The following is a 17749-nucleotide window of genomic DNA, read 5'->3' on the forward strand; positions in this document are numbered from 1 at the left end:
TACTGCCAGGAAAGGAGAAAGACTAGAGGGACTGGAGTGGTTAGGACAAGCAATTGTGAGTCAGGCCTGACTTTGCCACTGACTGCTGGTGTGGCCTTAGGTAAGTCATTATCCTCTCTGAGCCTCAGTTCTTTCCTTAAGGTAAAAAGAGGAGGAGCCATGTCAAAAACCTATTCCACTGGTAGTGATACCAATAATTCACTTATAGACTGGGGTGCAAGAGAACCAGCAAAAAAGGGGCAATTTGCATGGCTCCTGAGCAAACCACACTGATCAGCTTCCATTCTGTAGTGTCCTGGCTACTCTTTGAGCCCTTGTATACTGCATTAAGCACATCCCCTTCTGTCTGATCCCTTGCTTAGACGCTAGCACCGCATGTATTCTCTGATCCATTGGAGACTGTGTCAAATACATTCCTGCATACATCTAGGGCAGATCCTCAGTGGGTGTAAAATGGCATTGCTCTATTGACTTCATGGTCCTGTGTCAGTTACACCATCTGTAGATCTGTTCCCTAAAGTTTTGTCAGCTTGCTGGTTCAGTGCTTCTGGGAGCCAGGGGATTATTTTTCCCAAGTCCAGAAATGAAGGTGACTGTTCCTCTCTCTACCCCATTCCAAGAGGAAGTGCCTGAATAAATAATTCCAAGGAGAAATCTGAGTGAGTTCCATGTATATTCCATTGCCTCTTCCCAAAGTCTGTGGCCCTACCCCACTCCTCCATCACAGGCCTTTTCTCAGGGATGCCAGCTCTGTGTTTGCCTGACCCTCGAGCAGGCTATTTGCCTGCTTGAGTGGTTCCTTTTCATTCTGGACCCCATCTGTTGCTATTTACTAGTTTCCAAACCAGATGCCACTCATCTTTCACCTGGTGAGCTGCATAACAGTGGTGTCATTGGAGTTGGGGATGGAGGAAAGTGTGCATTTCCCTCTGAGGGCTAGCAAGGCAGCATGGTTTTGCATCAGCTTTACCCATGGCCACTGGCCCAATAGCAGAGCAGGCAGTACATAGGGTTTGTACAGATTTATCCACCCTCCCAAGTGACCCAGACATTAGGAAAGGGGAGGAACTTGTAATCAGCAGCAGGCCTGCCAACCCTCTTGAGTGCGCTAAGGAATAAAATAACTTTCCACTTTCCTTGAGGAAACTCCCACCCAGGTCAGCTCAGATGCCCTGCAGTCTTCTCTTCCTGCCAAAGCACGACATGTGCAGTACACATTGTAGGGAACAGCACTGCGCTAGCCCAGAGGAATGGACAAGCTCTTACCTGGTTCTGATGACTCTGTGATCCTTGTTCACCCTACTGAGAAAAAGCTTTCCTGCAATAAACAAAAAATTCACATTGCTATACCGAGCAGAAATATTCTTTGCATACGCAAAAGCCCTCCCGTGCCTCTGTTCTCTGGGCTGGCTCCTCCTTATGGGAGGATTTTCAGATTTCACAATGGTGCGATATCCAGTCTCATCTCCAAGGTGAAACCATTAATGTTATTTAGGAAAAACAATAAGGGGTCCTTAAGGGCTAACAATTGTATTATGAACCAATAAGTAATTCTGTGGCACCTTAGAGACTAACAAAAATATATGGGGTCATGAACTTTCCTGGGTAAAACCCACTACAAGCTTTCCATGAGCTGCAATTCACCTTATCAGATGCATGAAGTGAAAGGCAAAGGAATCAGATAGTAGGAAATTTCCATTTTAAGTATTCTCACCTTCTTATCCACATCCATCCTGATTGAATTAGCCATGATGTAACACTCCCATCTCTATGCCCCTATTTGTTTCCTTTGAGTTTCACTTCATGCATCTGATAAGGTGAATTGCAGCTCAGGTAAGCTTATGCTATAATCAAATGTTTAGTCTTTATGGTGCCACGGGACTCCTTGTTTTTGCTGAAACAGACTAACATGGCTACCTCTGAAACCTGTTTGTTAAAAAGTTTTGCCTAGTGGGAAGAGCGGGTATTCCTGTTTTATAGTGGCTTGGCCACTAAGCCACAATGTAACTTGGGGGGAAATTTTCAAAAGTGGCCTCTGGCTTTGTGTGCCTGGCCGGAGAGACTTGTACCTGCTTTTTGGAGGTGCCACTGGGAGCTCTTAGTTCTTGGCGCCTCTTAAAATCAACCCTAACTTACCTTCCCCATCCCAAACTAGCAGCCACTCTTGCAAACGCAGGTCCTGCCTTTGAGGGTTCTTCGAGATCTATGCGTGAACCAGAGGCAGGAGAGGGTGTGCACAGGACAGTGTGCGGATGCATCAGAGAGAGCCCTACGAAGGACACCAGTGACTGGCATCCCACTGTGACCCTGTGGTTTGTGGTTTGGCTTGGCATTCACTACCCAGAACTGTCCCATCTCTTTGTGGACACAGAGCAACAAGCAGCTCTCCTGAGCCTGGCAGGCTGATCAGGCCATTTGTTTCTGAAGAATAGTCCGTGGGGAGAGCACTCACGTTGGGAACACTGTGTGCCAGCTCCCCGGCACATGCACGGGAGCCACTGCCCATGACTCATCACCTCTCCTGGCTCGGGCATTTAATTGAGACGCAGGAGTGAGCCGTCGGGGCCCAGGCTGCCGCTCTCCATCCTGTTCTATCATTTCCCTACGTCAGGGGCCGGTGAGTAGATTTCTTCCGTTGCCTCTGGGGCCTTTGGCAGGAAGAGCCACAACAAACAAGAGCAGAGTGAGCTCATCTTGTGGGGGAGGTGATTCCTTAGATGCACGTCCAGAAACAGCAAGAGGAAAATGCAACAACCTGGTGTTAATGTAGTGCTGGGGAGAAATGCCAGGTCGCTGGGCCTGGGTTCTGATGATGTATGTGTATCCAGACAGCAGATCCAGCCCAGGCACAAGCAGAGCCCCTCATGCAATGGGGAACTCCCACATCACCTGGCACAAAAGAACCATACGGCAGCACAAGACCCTTCACAAACACAGAGGTAGGTGTGAGCCCCGATCTAACATCTGGGCTCAGGATCAAGGCTGTGAACGGTTACACTCGGGCATCCTCTTGACCAGTGTTCTCTGTAAGCTGAATGCTTGGATGGCCACCAAAGAGGGATTCCAGTGCTGCCCTGCCCAGCTAATTAGCAGAGAGCCACAGCTGGCAGCATGTGTTTCTACTGGTGGTGCACATCTGCACATGCCTCAGTGCACATCATAACATTTATTCTGCACACAGATGGAAAAAATTAGTGGAAACACTGAACCTGACCCCATAACACCCCACAAGTACCTGCTCCCACACAGCTCAGGAGACCTGCAGTGTACTAGGACAGAAAAATAAAATTTCCTTCTGCATCCCTGCGATTTGCTTTCTGACTCAGCCATGAGTCATTGCATGTAGGGCACAAACCAGGTTAGTAATAGGGAGGCTAAGAGAATTTGGTGACAAACATGGATATTAGCGCTAAAATCCAACCTGCCCTTGGGCTGAGTGGCACACAGCAGAAATACCTGCCGTTCCTTGTCCTAGTGCTTTCAACAGCTTTGTAGGCTCATGGGAGACAGACAGAGAGAGCTTTGATCACTCTGCAAACGGACAGCATTGTATTATCTCCTGGGCAAATGAGAATGTTTGAAAGCACAACCTATTCCAAGACTTTCATACCACAATACCAATGCTGTACATGCAGAAAGGGGCATGGAGACATTTACCCATACACAGAATACATAGTTGCGTAGAGCACCCAAAAATTTGGGCCACCAATGGGTCTTAATGTCTACCCCAGACCTCTTCCTATCTCTGTTTTCTGTGGCTTCACTTCTTCCTGAGAAAAAGTTAACTTAAAAGTGAAAAAAAAAATTGTCAAGGATATTAGCAGAACGTTTTGAACCTGTGAAAGAGCCATTCAAGTGCCAACTAAGCTATTTAACAGGCATTTGCCAACCCCAGGTATATAGTCAGTTTCTGAATTTACTATGTTAGTCTATATAGCTTTGTTTAAAATTTGCTATAAACATATTTCATTAGTGTGGTGCTGAAGATTATAAAAATCACATCTCTCAAAATTCAGCCGCTGTCTGGCATAGGGACATCAGTTTGCTAGTATTATGTAGGCCCCTATAAATCCTAAGGACAGTTCTGTATGGAGACCCTCAGGGGCAGATGACCATTTTGCAGGGCCCCGGGCAGCATAATTCCGCGGGGCCCCCCTTTGCCACGGCACATGCACAGGGCTTTCTGAAGCGCAGGGCCCGGGGCGGCCGCCCTGTTCGCCCTGCCGTATATCCGCCCCTGGAGACCCATGTGTTTAAGGCGTTGATTTGGGACTCAGGTGTCTTGGGTTCAAGTCCCAAGCCTGCCACAAATTCCCTGCATAACTATGGCATTTACTGTCTCTGTGCCTCAGCTTAGCCATCCAGTAGCTCCCTCTGTAGCTGTGTGTGTCTGCTGGGCATGATTCTGAGGGGCACACGCCACTTTTCCAGCAAACAAAAGGGGCACGGGAATGGCCAGGACAGCCTTAGCTCTCCGAAAAAAGGTCAGGGCACCAGGGAGATGAGGAGCTCTCTGGCCATCAGGACAGAGTAGGTGACTGTGGTGTGAGGGGGTGGAACAAACCCTGTGTATGTGGCACCCACCTCTTGGCGCACTCAATAGCAAGTGCTCTCTGGCAACAGTAACTCGACACCTATGCTGCACTCTCCTGCCCTGACCTGCCCCAAGGTTTCTTCCCCACCTACAGGGCAAGAGGGCCCCAACCTTTGGGTGTGAGTTACATGGGCCCATTGTGCCCATGCTCCAATATTCAGCTGTCATATCCCTAGGACAGACCTGGGCAACTGTCTCCAGCCCTGTTGTCTGGGGTGGGGGGGCACACTTCAAGTGGATGCAGAGTAGGGTTGCCAGATACTTTCACAAAAAAAACCAAACATGGTGGGAAAAAATTGGTTGAGAAAAAAAAAAGGGGGGGGGGGGGACCAAACTTGTTGAGCAAAACAAAAAAGGTCTGGTATTTTTAACCGGACAGGGGCCACAAATAGTGGACTGTCCAGGCAAAAACCAGACACCTGGCAACCCTAATGCAGAGTCCAGGGCAGCGTTCCCTCTACGCCAGGAGTGGCCAGCCTAAACCTGAGAAGGAGCCAGAATTTACCAATGCACATTGGCAAAGAGCACAGTTCTGTCACCAGCCCTGATCACCTCCCCACCACCACATCCCACCCACTGGCAGCTCTGCTTGGACCCGTTCTGGGCACCACCAACATGATAAAAACCTGGCAGCCATGGAGCCAGGCCAAAGAAAAGCTGGAGGTTGGCTCCCCAGCCACTGACCTTTACCCCACAGCCTCTGGCCAAGGGTCCTCTGGACAATCCTTTGGTTCTAACGTCCAGAGGAGTTTGCAGCCCCCCTCGGCATTGCCATCGCCCAGGTACAAAGCCTCCCCTCCCTGGGCCCAGGAAAGCGCAGTGTTAAGCCTGGCTCTGAGCGACACCAACCCAGGCCAGGTTTGCAGAGAGCAGGAGCCTGCCAGCTCAGAGCTTTGGTTTCCCTTTCTGTGTTCCAAAGCCTCATGCCCATCAGGGTCTGTTCAGGGCTACTGCTTCCCCAGGGCACGCAGCTCACGGGAACTCTCTATCCACACGGGGCTCTCCGCAGGGCTGCTGAGGCTGCCGCTGGTTAAACTGCACAGAAATATGAGGAGACCCAGCTGTGGGGCACACAGCTGTTGTCTGACTCCCAGAGGCCAACCCAAAACACCCTCTGACTGCAGTCCTGTTGGATCCATCCTTGCACAGCCAACCTTAACTTCAACCTCGCCGCCGTCCAGGGAGTGCCATTTCTGATTTCTGCCGAGCTGCTTGCTCATGTAAAACTTGATGCCATCGGGGTGTACTAAGGTGGCTTTCCATTGACGCATTTAAACTCATAAAGCATTCCATGCACCATGTGTCTGACTTTACACATAAGAATGATGCATACACCAAAATAAGATAATGTCTGAATCCGCTGGCTCTGTCTAAGATTGATAGGTTACATGAAGTGCAATTTGTCCAAAGTATCTTGGAGTTATGTATATTTGCGTTCATAAGTCCATTTCATAACACATGGGGAGGAGGGGTGTCTGTCACACCGGCTCTAAGACAGCAGCTCCTGGGACCATAACTGGGCTCGGTGGTTCACACCTCTCCTTATGTGTTAGGAACTCACTGGCTGAATTATTGGTGCCAGATCAGATTCACTGCCTGGCTCCACTGAAAGGGCTAAGCGCAGCCCTCAGATCTAATCTCAGGTGGTGTGGGCATGCGGGTATGTACGTGCACACGTCTTTTCTCCGATGCACATTTCTTTCTAATCACAGAGACATGTAAAACAGGCATAATGATAGACTACTAGACCTGGAATGGACCTCAAGAGATCTTCAAGTTCAGTTCCCTGCACTCATGGCAGGGCCAAGCACTGTCTAAATCATCACGGACAGATGTTTGTCTAACCTGCTCTTAAATATCTCCTTCCTAGGCTACTCACCCACCTCAGTAAAGTGCTTTGAGATTTTGGATGAAAGGTTCTTTAAGTACATTGCATTTATTATTCAATTTAAATAATTAGCATTTACTGATTTATTATTATTCATTATGAGTCTTACTACTATGAATATTCCTTGCGCCCTTCAGAATTCTTCTTCACTTCTTGTCAGAAATCACTGTGTAGAATTTAACAACTCTCATGTTTCATACAAGAGGCGGCTGCATTTCAGCATTGGGAAGATTGATTCCTGCGCATAGACCAAAGTTCCAGTCTCCAGAACTTGGACCAATCCATGGCAGTGAGAGGGGTGGCTCTAGAGCAGGCATGTCCAAAGTCTGGCCCGCGGGCCAATTGCGGCCCGTGTTCTGGTTTAATACGGCCCCACAGGTAATTTGGCAATATCTATCTTTTATGGCCCCCAATGAATCCATATGTATTGAGATGAATACATTGTAAAATCTCAGTTAATGTCAGTTGGTCTAAATCAGTTATAAATATATTTGGACACAACATGTATACTTGGTGTTATGTTCCTGTTCATATTTTTTGAACTTAAAAGTTGACAGACAACCTTTATTACCAATAATATGTAATGTACTTTACAATGTTCCTGACATATATTTCAGCTTCCTGGATTTTTTTTTCATCTGGCCTTCAGATATGAAAGGCAGAGTGATTTAACACCTGTTTAGATTTGTCATCCATGTGACGAAATGAAAAGTATGCTGTTTGCAATAAACTTTGCATAAAATAGTTAATTTGCATTTAATTTTAATGGTTCAAAGAATGTCAGGCAAAATGGTCGGCCCTCACGCATGTTCACTTCCTCAAATCTGGCCCTCTTTGAAAAAAGTTTGGACACCCCTGCTCTAGAGGTACCCCAGTGTAAAGGAGCATTGTTTGCAAGGTGCAATCAGTAAGCAAAGCTTGTGAAAGCACTTAGGGACCCATTGAAAATGCATTTTGATTGCACTGTCATTATGTGTCACTCCTCTATTGTTTCACAACCCAGACCACAGTGACAGGGCCAGATGGCCTAATCTCTGGGCTTGGATGGGCAACATCAACCTGACAAATGTTAACACCAGCTGGAGAACTGCCTCCCAAGAGCAGGCCTCTTCCACGGTGACCCTCCACTCTGCAGAGCCAAGCCTTGGGCCTGGGATCAGGCCCTAAAAGTTGCTGTGAGGATTCCTCCTTGTCCAGTGTCAGTAGCCAGACAACATTTGCTCAGTAGAAACCTCTCTGGTAGATCCAGGGTAGAGGATGTCCCAAAACACAGGGGAGGGGAATTAGAAAGGCCTGGTAGTTCCCCCTTCCCCACCTCAGCCTGAAAGCTTTGAGTGCTGCCCAATGCAAGAGCAGATATGAATATGAGATTGGGGGACCTAGGCCCTGTTTTCCTAAGTGCCCAGGGCCCTGGCCCTGCTCAGCTGCTAGCAAATTACAGCTAAAAGGTAGCCCCTGGTGCCTGTGTGTGAGCGGAAGGCAGGCCAGCAGGGCCAGTGGTGACAACAGGGCGATATCCCCAGCATGGGACGGGGCAGGGGCCGTGAGTAGATGGTGGCATTTTTTAAAGACAGAGGAAACGCTGAGTGAAAGAGAAAGCGGGGGCGGGGAAGAGGAAGGGAGGGGAGGGCTTAAGGAAAGTTTATAAACTCAGACCTTGTGGGTTCGGTGGCTCCATCAGCAGCTGAAAATGGCAGAGAACCAGAAGAAAGGAGCCTTCAAAAAATTCAGTGAGTAGCTCTGGGGAACGTGTGGCTGGCCTCGTGTGCCTGTGCCTGTCTCAGCCGTCAGGCACGGCCAGGAGGACTGGCGGGGCTGTGGGAGGGGGAGAGTGCAGCAGGTGGGTGTGTGGGCACGTACTCTGCGTCTCAGCCCCCCCATGGGGCTGTGCATTGCTTCCAGGGGAGCCAGCCGAGCAGAGGACACAAACTGCCCATACACTCAGTGGTTTCGTGGCTGCCAGGGGCTGTGTCCTCTCAGAGGCTCTGGGGCTGATTTGGATGGGGCTGGATTTGCTTTGAGAGGACCTAGTGCGTTTCTGATCCTACTCCTCACAGGCTGTGGGATAGAAAACAACCCAGTTTATCAGCCCCTCACTGCACTCAACTGTTGAGCTGGGACAGGCTGGTTTCAACCAGTGTAAATCTGGGTGCTGAGAGAAGCACAGGAGAGGTGTCTCCTAATTCCCCCCCCCCCCCCCCCCCCCGAGCACCACGGGGCCCAGGGACTCCGGAAGCATCCTGTACCTGGACAGGGCGCACAGAACACATGAGCCAGCAGCTATGGGCCACGGTGGGACTGTGTGGACCTCAAACTGACCCCAGTGTGTCTAAGCTAAGGCTGAAACTCTGGCCTCATTGCAATGGGAGTTTTCCCACTGACTTCACTGGGTCAGGATTTCACCTTCGTGTCCTCAGGGAAATAAACACTCTGGCGAAGTGGGTCTTTGCCCACGAACGCTTATGTTCCAATAAGTCTGTTAGTCTAAGGAGCCACAGGACTTCTCATTGTTTTTACTTTGGAGTTGGTATCAGAGGAAACTAACCCGCAGCAGCTGTGAGCTGAACTCTGCTCTTACCCACAGACCTGGGGTTTTCCCCACAGCCCTTAAAGGCAGCTACCCCAGCATAATTTAATTTTCTGCCCCCTCACAAACTTGCTTCCCGGTAAGCCTCCCTCATACGCAATTGACCTGAGATGATGAGGCTAGAATTTAAATACGCATTGTTCCCCCATTTCCAAATGCTCTGTGCCTGCCCTGAGACTTTGCACAGAATCATCTTTCCAGAATCACTCAGTGCTTTGCGAACATGAACCAATCTCGCCTCACAACAGCCCCACCAAGGAAGGATTATCCCTGATTTGGAGGAGGAGGGAAACTAAGGCCCAGTGGCCTGAAGTGATGTCTGTGGCAGAGTTGCCTTTACCACTCAACCATCCAAGGACACAGCAATTTTTGGATGCCCCTCTCAACAAATCCATCGATTGCCCCCTTCAGTAGAGTCCCCTTCCACCACCACCAGAGGAGAAGGATGGTCTGGAGGTTAAAGTATTGCACGGGGACTCGAGATCTAGATTCCACTCTCAACTCTGCTACTGGTTTCCTGCATGATGCTGGGCAAGTCAGGTGGGGGAGAGCTCCAAAGGCACAAATGACAGTTAGCTGCCCCTCTGCCTTTGCTTTGCAGCCTTCCCCTTTCTCTCTCTGTGCATCAGCGTCCGACTCCTGGGCTGTGTCTGTTCAGATTGGACAGTGTCAGGGCAGGGACCATCTCCCTAGGTATTTGTCCAGCCCAAGCATGAGGAGGCCTTTCAATAGGGGGCCTCTCACTGCTACTGTCATGCATCTAAACCATAAAAGTGAGTTAAATCCTTCTGTGCATAGGCTAGCCCCCTCTCTGACATGGACAAGTGATTATAGGGGGCTTGATCTAAGTGTGAAATTCAGATCTAGGAGTCAGGATTCCGGGTGCTACTTGTGGTTGTGCCACAGGTTAACTGCCTGACCTTGGGCACAACACTAAGTGCTGTGCTGGAACACCACTGCCGCCTCATAGTAGGGAAAACAGCAGTCCCAGCAGGCTGCCCAGTTAGCTGCTCCCTGCAGGGTTGGCCCAAAACATTTTGGCCACTGAGGCAGGGAGCTCAAATGATGTCCTCATGCTCCCTCGCCTGCCTCTTGTGCCCTCCTTCCTCCAGCACAGCACTCCACCATCTCTGTGCATCTAGGGCAGAGAGAATACATATGCACCAGCAGCAGACACAATTTTCTACACTCTGGCTCCTAGTGGCGCCCCCCCCCCCCACAAGATGGCACCTGAAGCGGCTGCCTCAGTTTGCCTCATGGTAAGGTCAGCCCTGGCTCCCTGAACCACGTGTGTGGCATATGGAGGGGGTAATGCCACACAAAGACGTGTCCCTGCTCTCCCAATTAGCACAACTCAGCACTGGGGTTACAGCAGCAGCGAGCTTGCCTTCCGCTCTCATGTGTGACACACACAAAGAGACAGGGAGGGCAGAGCTGGGGGCAAAGGGCTGGGATGTGAGAGGCCAACCCATCCTGTATGGGTTATAAATAGGCCTCGGGTTAACGCTCTGCACCCAGCATAGCAGGTGGCAGCGGGGAGATGAAAACAGTGATCAAGAGGGTCTAGTTGTTCACTCGCTTAGCTTAGGAAGTGGGCAGATGATATCCTTCCCGTAGCACATGCTTCTCGCTCAATGCAGGCTGAACTGCATGCTGAACTAGTTTAGAGGAAAACTCTTGTAAACATGAGCACCCACACAGCACCTCAGCCCCACATGTACCTGCATGCACACTCATGGTCACATGGTCCCACATCCACCCAGCAACCCAGCCCCACACATACCCACATACACACACATCATGATCACATGGTCCCATCCACACTGCAATCTAGCATCACATGTACCCACAAACACACTCATGGTCACATGGTCCCCTCTACACAGCAACCACGTACCCAGCTACACACTCATGCTCATACTCTCACAGGCACATGGTCCCCCATGTATACTGACATATGTGCATGCTATCACACAAACACAGCTACACCATCTTGTTCGCACTGATATACACAACTACCTACTGTCATGCTGCTCTTGCCCTCTGCCTTGGAACTGCCCCTTGGGAGCCTCCTGCTTGCTGTGCACTGTGTAGGATGGGAGAGGGGGGTTTGCTGATGTCAGGGTGTCTCTCCTCCCCCCACTTCTGTACCCCATCTCCACACAGAGAGGAGGGGATGGAGGGAGCTTGGCAATGCAAATCTCTATCACTCTCACACAGTGTGTGTGTGTGTCTGTCATTCTCACAAACACGCACTGTCCTTCCCTCTCATCTCCTGACCCAATACGTACATGGGGGGTTGCTACTACTTTTACTGCTTGCAAAGTGGGTTCTTTTTGGATTTGACTGGTCTGTGCAATTCATAACTTTCATTTCTCTCTTATGCTTAAATGTAATTCTTTGAGTAGTGAGTTCTAAAATGCCTAACCTGTCATATCTGGAGTAATTATCCCTGGGGTAATTGTGCTTCTGGAGGGGGCTGGCTTGTCCCTGCAGCCCCTGAGAAAGTCAGAGCAGGGGGTCTCCTTGCCTGTGGACACCACTCCTGCAGCTCCCATTGATCAATAATGGAGAACTGCAGCCAGTGGGGTTGGTGCCTGTATATAAGAGGCAGCACATGAAGCTACTGCTGTACATGCCAGCTGTTTCAGAAGTGGTGCAGGGCTGCTGTCTGGCTACTCCCAGGGTGTGGCTTAGGCCTACAGCCCAGCCCTCCCCAGGCAAGTGCCCTATCTGCTAGTCCATCCCACCTCCTGGGGATCCCTTATCCAGGGTTGGCTGTCTGGTTGCTCCTGCAGTAGGCAGCTTAGACTGCTAGAAGTGAGCAGGACTTGAACCCACCATCCTGTGGTCTTCAGGTGAATGACCTACCCCCTTGGCCACTCCAGAACCTTCTACCCTTCAGAGTGTCTCTTACCCTGCCTTCCTAATGCAGGAACCAACTCTATCTCTGGGGCAGCTGGGTGGGTGGAGTGGGAGCCAAGGGTCACTCTACACCACCACCCTGTGCTCCCAATGCTGTATCCCCTGGGGTACTCCAGAGCCCACCCCACTTCCCTCCCTTTGGAGGGTCCCTTATCCTGTGTTTGCTGTCTGGTCACTCCCAGAGTGGGCGCAGTGGGCAGGACTTGAGCTGCGGAGGTGGGGGCAGGACTCTCTCCCTGTCGGGGGTGAGCAAGGAACAGAAGCAAGGGAATTAACAAGTCTTTCATCCCACAGTCGGGCAAAGGCTTTTCCACCTAAAGGGTCTCAGGTAAGGGTGGTGGCCACTGTGGGGTTGCAGCACATGGTCGCAGGCAGCAAATGGTCATACCGATGACAGAGGGTGAAAGGCAGAGAAGCAAGCCCACTCCTACCCCAGTCATACAGGTATCTTGTCACTGATGGGGATGGATGCTGCCCAATGTCACTGAAGGCAGGATTGGGGCGAGTCCCAGCGCACAGCCATGGACGCCAGCGACATCTCTGCTGGAGCTGGTCCAGCCCCACCTACAGAGGATGTGTCCAGTCACAGGCTGTGTCCCCCCTGCATGGACTCCGGTTTAACTAACATGCCCAGGCTCTGAGCCGAGTAACCCCTGAAAGCGCTGGATTATTACACACTGTGCAGAGCACACACAAAACCCCAACAGTACAGAGCAACCCTGGGATTCACAACCGTTGTCACCGGGAAGCAGAAGAAGCCCTGCTGAGAAAGGCACAGGGCAGAAAGGAACCAGGTTCTGCCAGCAGGCACAAGACACTGGTCTAACTGGGCTAGAGGAGATTTCCAAAAGGTGGTTCCTAGGAGCTCTATTGATTGCTGCCATCTCTCCTGGCTTGTTTCTGGCCTCTTAGCCTGGATCAAAGGAAGCGAAGCCTCTGGCACAAAAAGGGAATGGGGGAGGCATGTTATTGGTTCACTCGGCTGCCAGAGACATGCAGCTGTCACTGTTTTGCTGAGGCTGGGAACCAGAGTGTAGGGGTGGGAGCAGGGCTGCTAGGTGCCCTGTTCACATTCCTCTGGCTGGTTGGGAGTCTCTTTGCACCTTGCTGCCCACTCTGGGCACAGACTTGGGAGTGTTCTCAGTGGGGCAATGAACAGTTAGATTTAGGGCCAACTCCTGGGGAGCTGAGAGGAAACAAGCTCTGAGTTGGGCCCTTAAAACCCCATCAAGCTAACAGCAGGGAAAGGAGCAGGAAGAAACGGAGACTGGTTTGTTGGTGGGGCTGGGTCCCCTTCTTTAGAACCCCCAGCATCCTCCTTGCATCTCTGGGCTCCCCTTCCCTGAGCAGAGCAGTCATCAGACCCCTATAAGTCATAGGGTTAGAAGAGACCTCAGGAGGTCATTGAATCCAATGCCCAATGCAGGACCAACCCCAACTAAATCATCCCAGCCAGGGCTCTCTCGAGCCAGGACTTAAAAACCTCTAGGGATGGAGATTCTACCACCTTCCTTGGGAACCCATCCCAGTGCTTCCCCACCTCCTAGGGAAATAGAATTGTATATTGGATATTAGGAAAAACTATCAAGCTTCTTCTCCCCAGAGCCAAGATGAAACATGGCCCTAGAGCCAGCAAACGACACAGAGGAGGCCCAAATTTCCCAGCAAAGCTGAGCTGCGATAGGTCCCAGACTTGCAGCCAGTGGGCACAGATTGGCAGCAAGCCCTGATTGCAGTGGCTCACCTGGGCAGAATGAGGAGCTGTCCTCTTCCCTGGTTTGATGCGCCTCAGTTCGAGCAAGGAAACACATCTGCCAGACTAGCTCCCACCAACAGCGCCTGAGAGCTGCTGCACCACTTCTTTCTGGAAAACTCTTATTCCTTCCCATTGCAGCTGTGGGAGTCAAGGGGCCGGACTCCCCCCCACCTTTGCTTTACCTCTTGTGCTGTCAGTGTTCATTAAACCCAAGCAGCCCTTTGAGAGCCAGTGAAGGATTCCCATTGGCATTATCTTGCACAGCTGTAAATAGTAACACTCCCCAGCACTTACATGGAGCTTAGTATCCAGTGAGCTCAAAGCTGTTTTCACAGGAGGCCAGTATGTTTTTCCCCTTTTACTGATGGAGAAACTGAGGCATGAGGCAATGATACCATTAGCTGAATCAGGAATGGAACTGAGGCCCAGTCTGATGATCTAGCCATTAGACCACGCTACCTCAGTGACACTCCTGGGGGTGTGGGGAGTCAGGCTGGCTGGCATCTCACTCTTCTAGTGCAACTCCATTGAGCTACGCTCCTGTCTGTGGGCTTAGCCCCAGGCTGTACCAAGAGCTAATCCAGACCTTGGGACCTGCCTCTTCCCGGGAGTAACCCCACATCATGTTTCCTTTCCTTTTCCAGAGTTATTTAAGTTCAAAGGCTTTGGGAGCCTGAGCAACATCCCTCGAGCCTTCACTCTAAGGCGAGTGTCTGTCGCCCCCAGCACCCCAGACAGCTTGGGGGCAGGGACCCTGCACCCCAACAGCTTCCTGGAGGGGCCCGTGGAGAGCACTCAGGATGACCTGAACACCGTGCCCAAAAGCCCATCCCCCTATGCCAGGTCGTCTGACATGTACAGCCACATGGGGACAATGCCCAGGGCCAGCAAGACAGGGAAGCAGACCAAGAACTCCCAAAGCAACCGAGAGAGAAGAACCTCAGGTGGCAGAGCCCCTGGCATGTCTCCATCAGCCGTCTCAGAGTCAGTGGCTCCTGCTGGCTCTAGCCCGGCAGCAGATGCCTCTTCGGCAGCTGGAAAAGCTGAGACTTTGCCATCGAATAACAGCCCCAGCCTAGGTGGGTCATTAACAGATTCCTTGGAGAACAACCCACCGGAGCAGGCACCTGCGTGCATGGGGAAGGGACACGCTGCCTGCCCAGCCCAGGAGCCTCTCCAAGCTACTGGAACTGGTTGTACCAAACCGGAGCTGTTACAAGACCCTGGCTGGCTGGAAGGAAAAGAAGGTGTGAAGGAGGAGCTGCCACTTGCCTCCTTGGAGAGCCCACAAGGGAGGTAAGACACAGCTTGGCACAACTGCTCCAATAGCTGTTCTGCTGCTAAATGAGGGCTCAACCCTGCAGGGGCGGAGGGCTTTGGTTCCAACTCAGCAAAGCATTTAAGCAACTGTGTAGCTCTGCATGACACACCTGCATACTGAAGCATGTGGCTGGATCATGACCAGAGCACTCAGCACTTTGCAGTATTGAGCCTCTCCAAGGCTTGGGTCAACTCTTTTTATATTTAGTGATGGGTTTTCTCCAGAGGTGGTAATAATGCTGTCTTTGGCCAGCTAGGGGTGCTAAATACTTTCCACCCCCACATCTGTGGAGACTAGGGGGATATTATTTTACCCACATGGGAAACCTGAGCCACAAAGAAACTTGATCCCAGTGACACATCTAGCCTTGAACCCAGGAGGCTCATCGCTTAGTCCTTGGTGCTGGCCAGCAGGCAACACTCCCTCACATAAACACCTGGGAAAATGTGGCTGCTTATTAGAATCTTTCACGTCCACAGCAGGGGATGGGCAGCTTCATGAGAACCAACTTTCCCATGAGATTTCTGGTCTTTCCAGCTTCCGCTCTGGACGGAAATGTCTCAGGACGGAGTCCTGTCGGAGTCTGGCTTCCCTTGTCTTGTTCTCAGTTTAGTTTCAAGTGGCAGCTTTGTTGGAGTGATGATCCACTACTAGGGAAATGCACCAGGAGCTGGGGAAGCTGCACGGGGCGCAATGCGGGAGCAGGGATTTGGAGATCTCCCTTGCGTAGCACTATCCTTTTCTCTTTCCTTGCCCTTCCTTCCTCTCTCCTGCATCTTCCATTTCTGGGAGGAGAGTCGTTTTCCTAACATGCCTAATCTTGGTTCAGCTGCTGGGGTTTCTCAGACTCCAGCTGCCAGTGCCTCCCTGAGGATAGGATAGCACAGCCCCTGGGCTTCACCCCAGTGCCTCCTGGCTCCACCACAACTGTTAGAGCCCATGTCGAATCCATAAAGGAGGCCCCTGCTTGGGAACATGCTAGGAATGCGGGGAGGGGGTGAACTGGGCTGGGTGGACAACTGCTGGGAGTTACAGCTGGCACTGGCTTGCCCCTGCCATGCTTTGGGATGGCTGTGGGGATCTGGTTCCCCAAAGCCATAAGGACCCTTGCCTAGGAAACCTCCCTCACTTTTAACTCAGCTAAAAGAGGTGACCTTATAAAGGGAGCTGCAGTATGCCTTGTCTTCTCCACATACACCCTCCTCACCGGGCTCCTCAATTAGAGTCAGAGGCTACATCTAGACTGGCATGATTTTCCGGAAATGCTTTTAACAGAAAAGTTTTCCGTTAAAAGCATTTTCGGAAAAGAGCTTCTCGATTGGCACGGACGCTTTTCCGCAAAAGCACTTTTTGCGGAAAAGCGTCCGTGGCCAATCTAGACGTGCTTTTGCGCAAAACAAATCTCAGCTGTCTACACTGGCCCTTTTGCGCAAAACTTTTGCGCAAAAGGGACTTTTGCCCGAACGGGAGCAGCATAGTATTTCTGCAAGAAGCACTGATTTCTTACAGTAGGAAGTCAGTGCTTTTGAGGAAATTCAAGCGGCCAGTGTAGACAGCTGGCAAGTTTTTCCAGAAAAGCAGCTGATTTTCCGGAAAAACTGGCCAGTCTAGACACAGCCTATGTGTGAGCCACAACCCTTCACCCTGGGAACTGGGCTCTTGCCTCGCTGGGCTCTGGCTGCTCTGTCTCCCCTCAGCTCCCTGAGGCTCTGCTGTCAGGCACAGCTTCGAGGGCGGGGGGCACACACCCTAGCCCCACTGCCTCAGGAGCTGCCAGCGCCACAGAAGCCACCTCTCAGGGCTGCCATCCAGCGTCGCCGGCAGAGCGAGATGTGGCTGGGGCTGGGCGCGAGAGAGGCCTGTGTAGCGTGACATGAGGGGCAGTTTCCTTGGTTCAGGGGACTCAGACCCTCTGCTTGAATCTACCTCGGAAGCCGTCTCCATGGACCTGGGTTTGCTTGTTCTGACAGTGGTGAGCTCCGGCCCAGTGTGAGGGGTCTGTGTGGCTGCGGTATGGAGGCGCAGCTGAGGTGCCAGGCCAGGCCAGCAGTGGGGCACTATTTACACCAGCTTGGCCCATGGCTTCGCTGGGAGGGGATTTCTTTCCCTGCCGCTCAGTGCTTGCGCCAGGCCTGATTCCGGTGCCTGGGTTTTACACCAGCGTGCAGCCGGTGGAGTCGCTCCTGATTCCCAGGGAGCTTAGCTCAGGCCCCTGCCGGCCCCCCTCCCCCCGTGCCGGCCTGGTTCCCAGGGCTCCGGGGTTTGTTTGCTCAGGCGGTTCTCGTTAGGGAGGGCGCTGCGGTGCCCGGAGCATGGGACTGGAGAGGAATTTCTCCCAGCTGCAGGAGCCGGGCCAGGGGAGGGCGGGAGGCAGGGCCAGAGGCAGCTGGGCGGGCCCGGGCCGGCTCAGCCCTCCACAAGTTCAGCGCTCAAACTTCCTCTGGGCGGATGAGAGCGGCGGCTGGGAGCGCAGGCAGCCGGCACCGATGACCGAGGTGGGCAGGACGCAGCACAGCCCGGGCCCCGGCAGGTGAGCGTGACCCGTGGGCTGCGCTCCGGGCTGGCGCGGGAGGGGGCCGCAAATCGCGGCGCAAAGCTCCCCCCCCCCCCGGGCTCTGTCCCTAGAGGCGCCTCGGGCGCTGCCTGGCGGAGGGGGCCCGCTCCTGTGCCCGTGGGCG

At 52.0% G+C, this 17749-nt stretch overlaps 1 protein-coding gene across 2 annotated transcripts in view; it reads left to right on the forward strand.

The window, feature by feature from the left end:
* Positions 1-8096: 8096 nt before the first annotated feature.
* The window catches only part of SH2D3C (SH2 domain containing 3C), a 64348-nt gene continuing 54695 nt past the window's right edge, over positions 8097-17749 (forward strand). Inside the window, exons 1-2 of one of the 2 annotated variants that reach the window (XM_075905962.2) lie at positions 8097-8212; positions 14395-15046. In XM_075905962.2, coding sequence (XP_075762077.2) covers positions 8173-8212; positions 14395-15046 — 692 coding nt within the window. In that variant the 5' untranslated portion in view covers positions 8097-8172. Of the gene's footprint in view, positions 8213-14394; positions 15047-17384; positions 17602-17749 lie in introns of those variants that run through there. The other variant, XM_014571492.4, reaches the window with a different exon arrangement.

Source organism: Pelodiscus sinensis, chromosome 23 (genome assembly GCF_052426305.1).
Source record: "Pelodiscus sinensis isolate ZL-2025 chromosome 23, ASM5242630v1, whole genome shotgun sequence".
Classification (NCBI taxonomy): Eukaryota; Metazoa; Chordata; order Testudines; family Trionychidae; genus Pelodiscus; species Pelodiscus sinensis.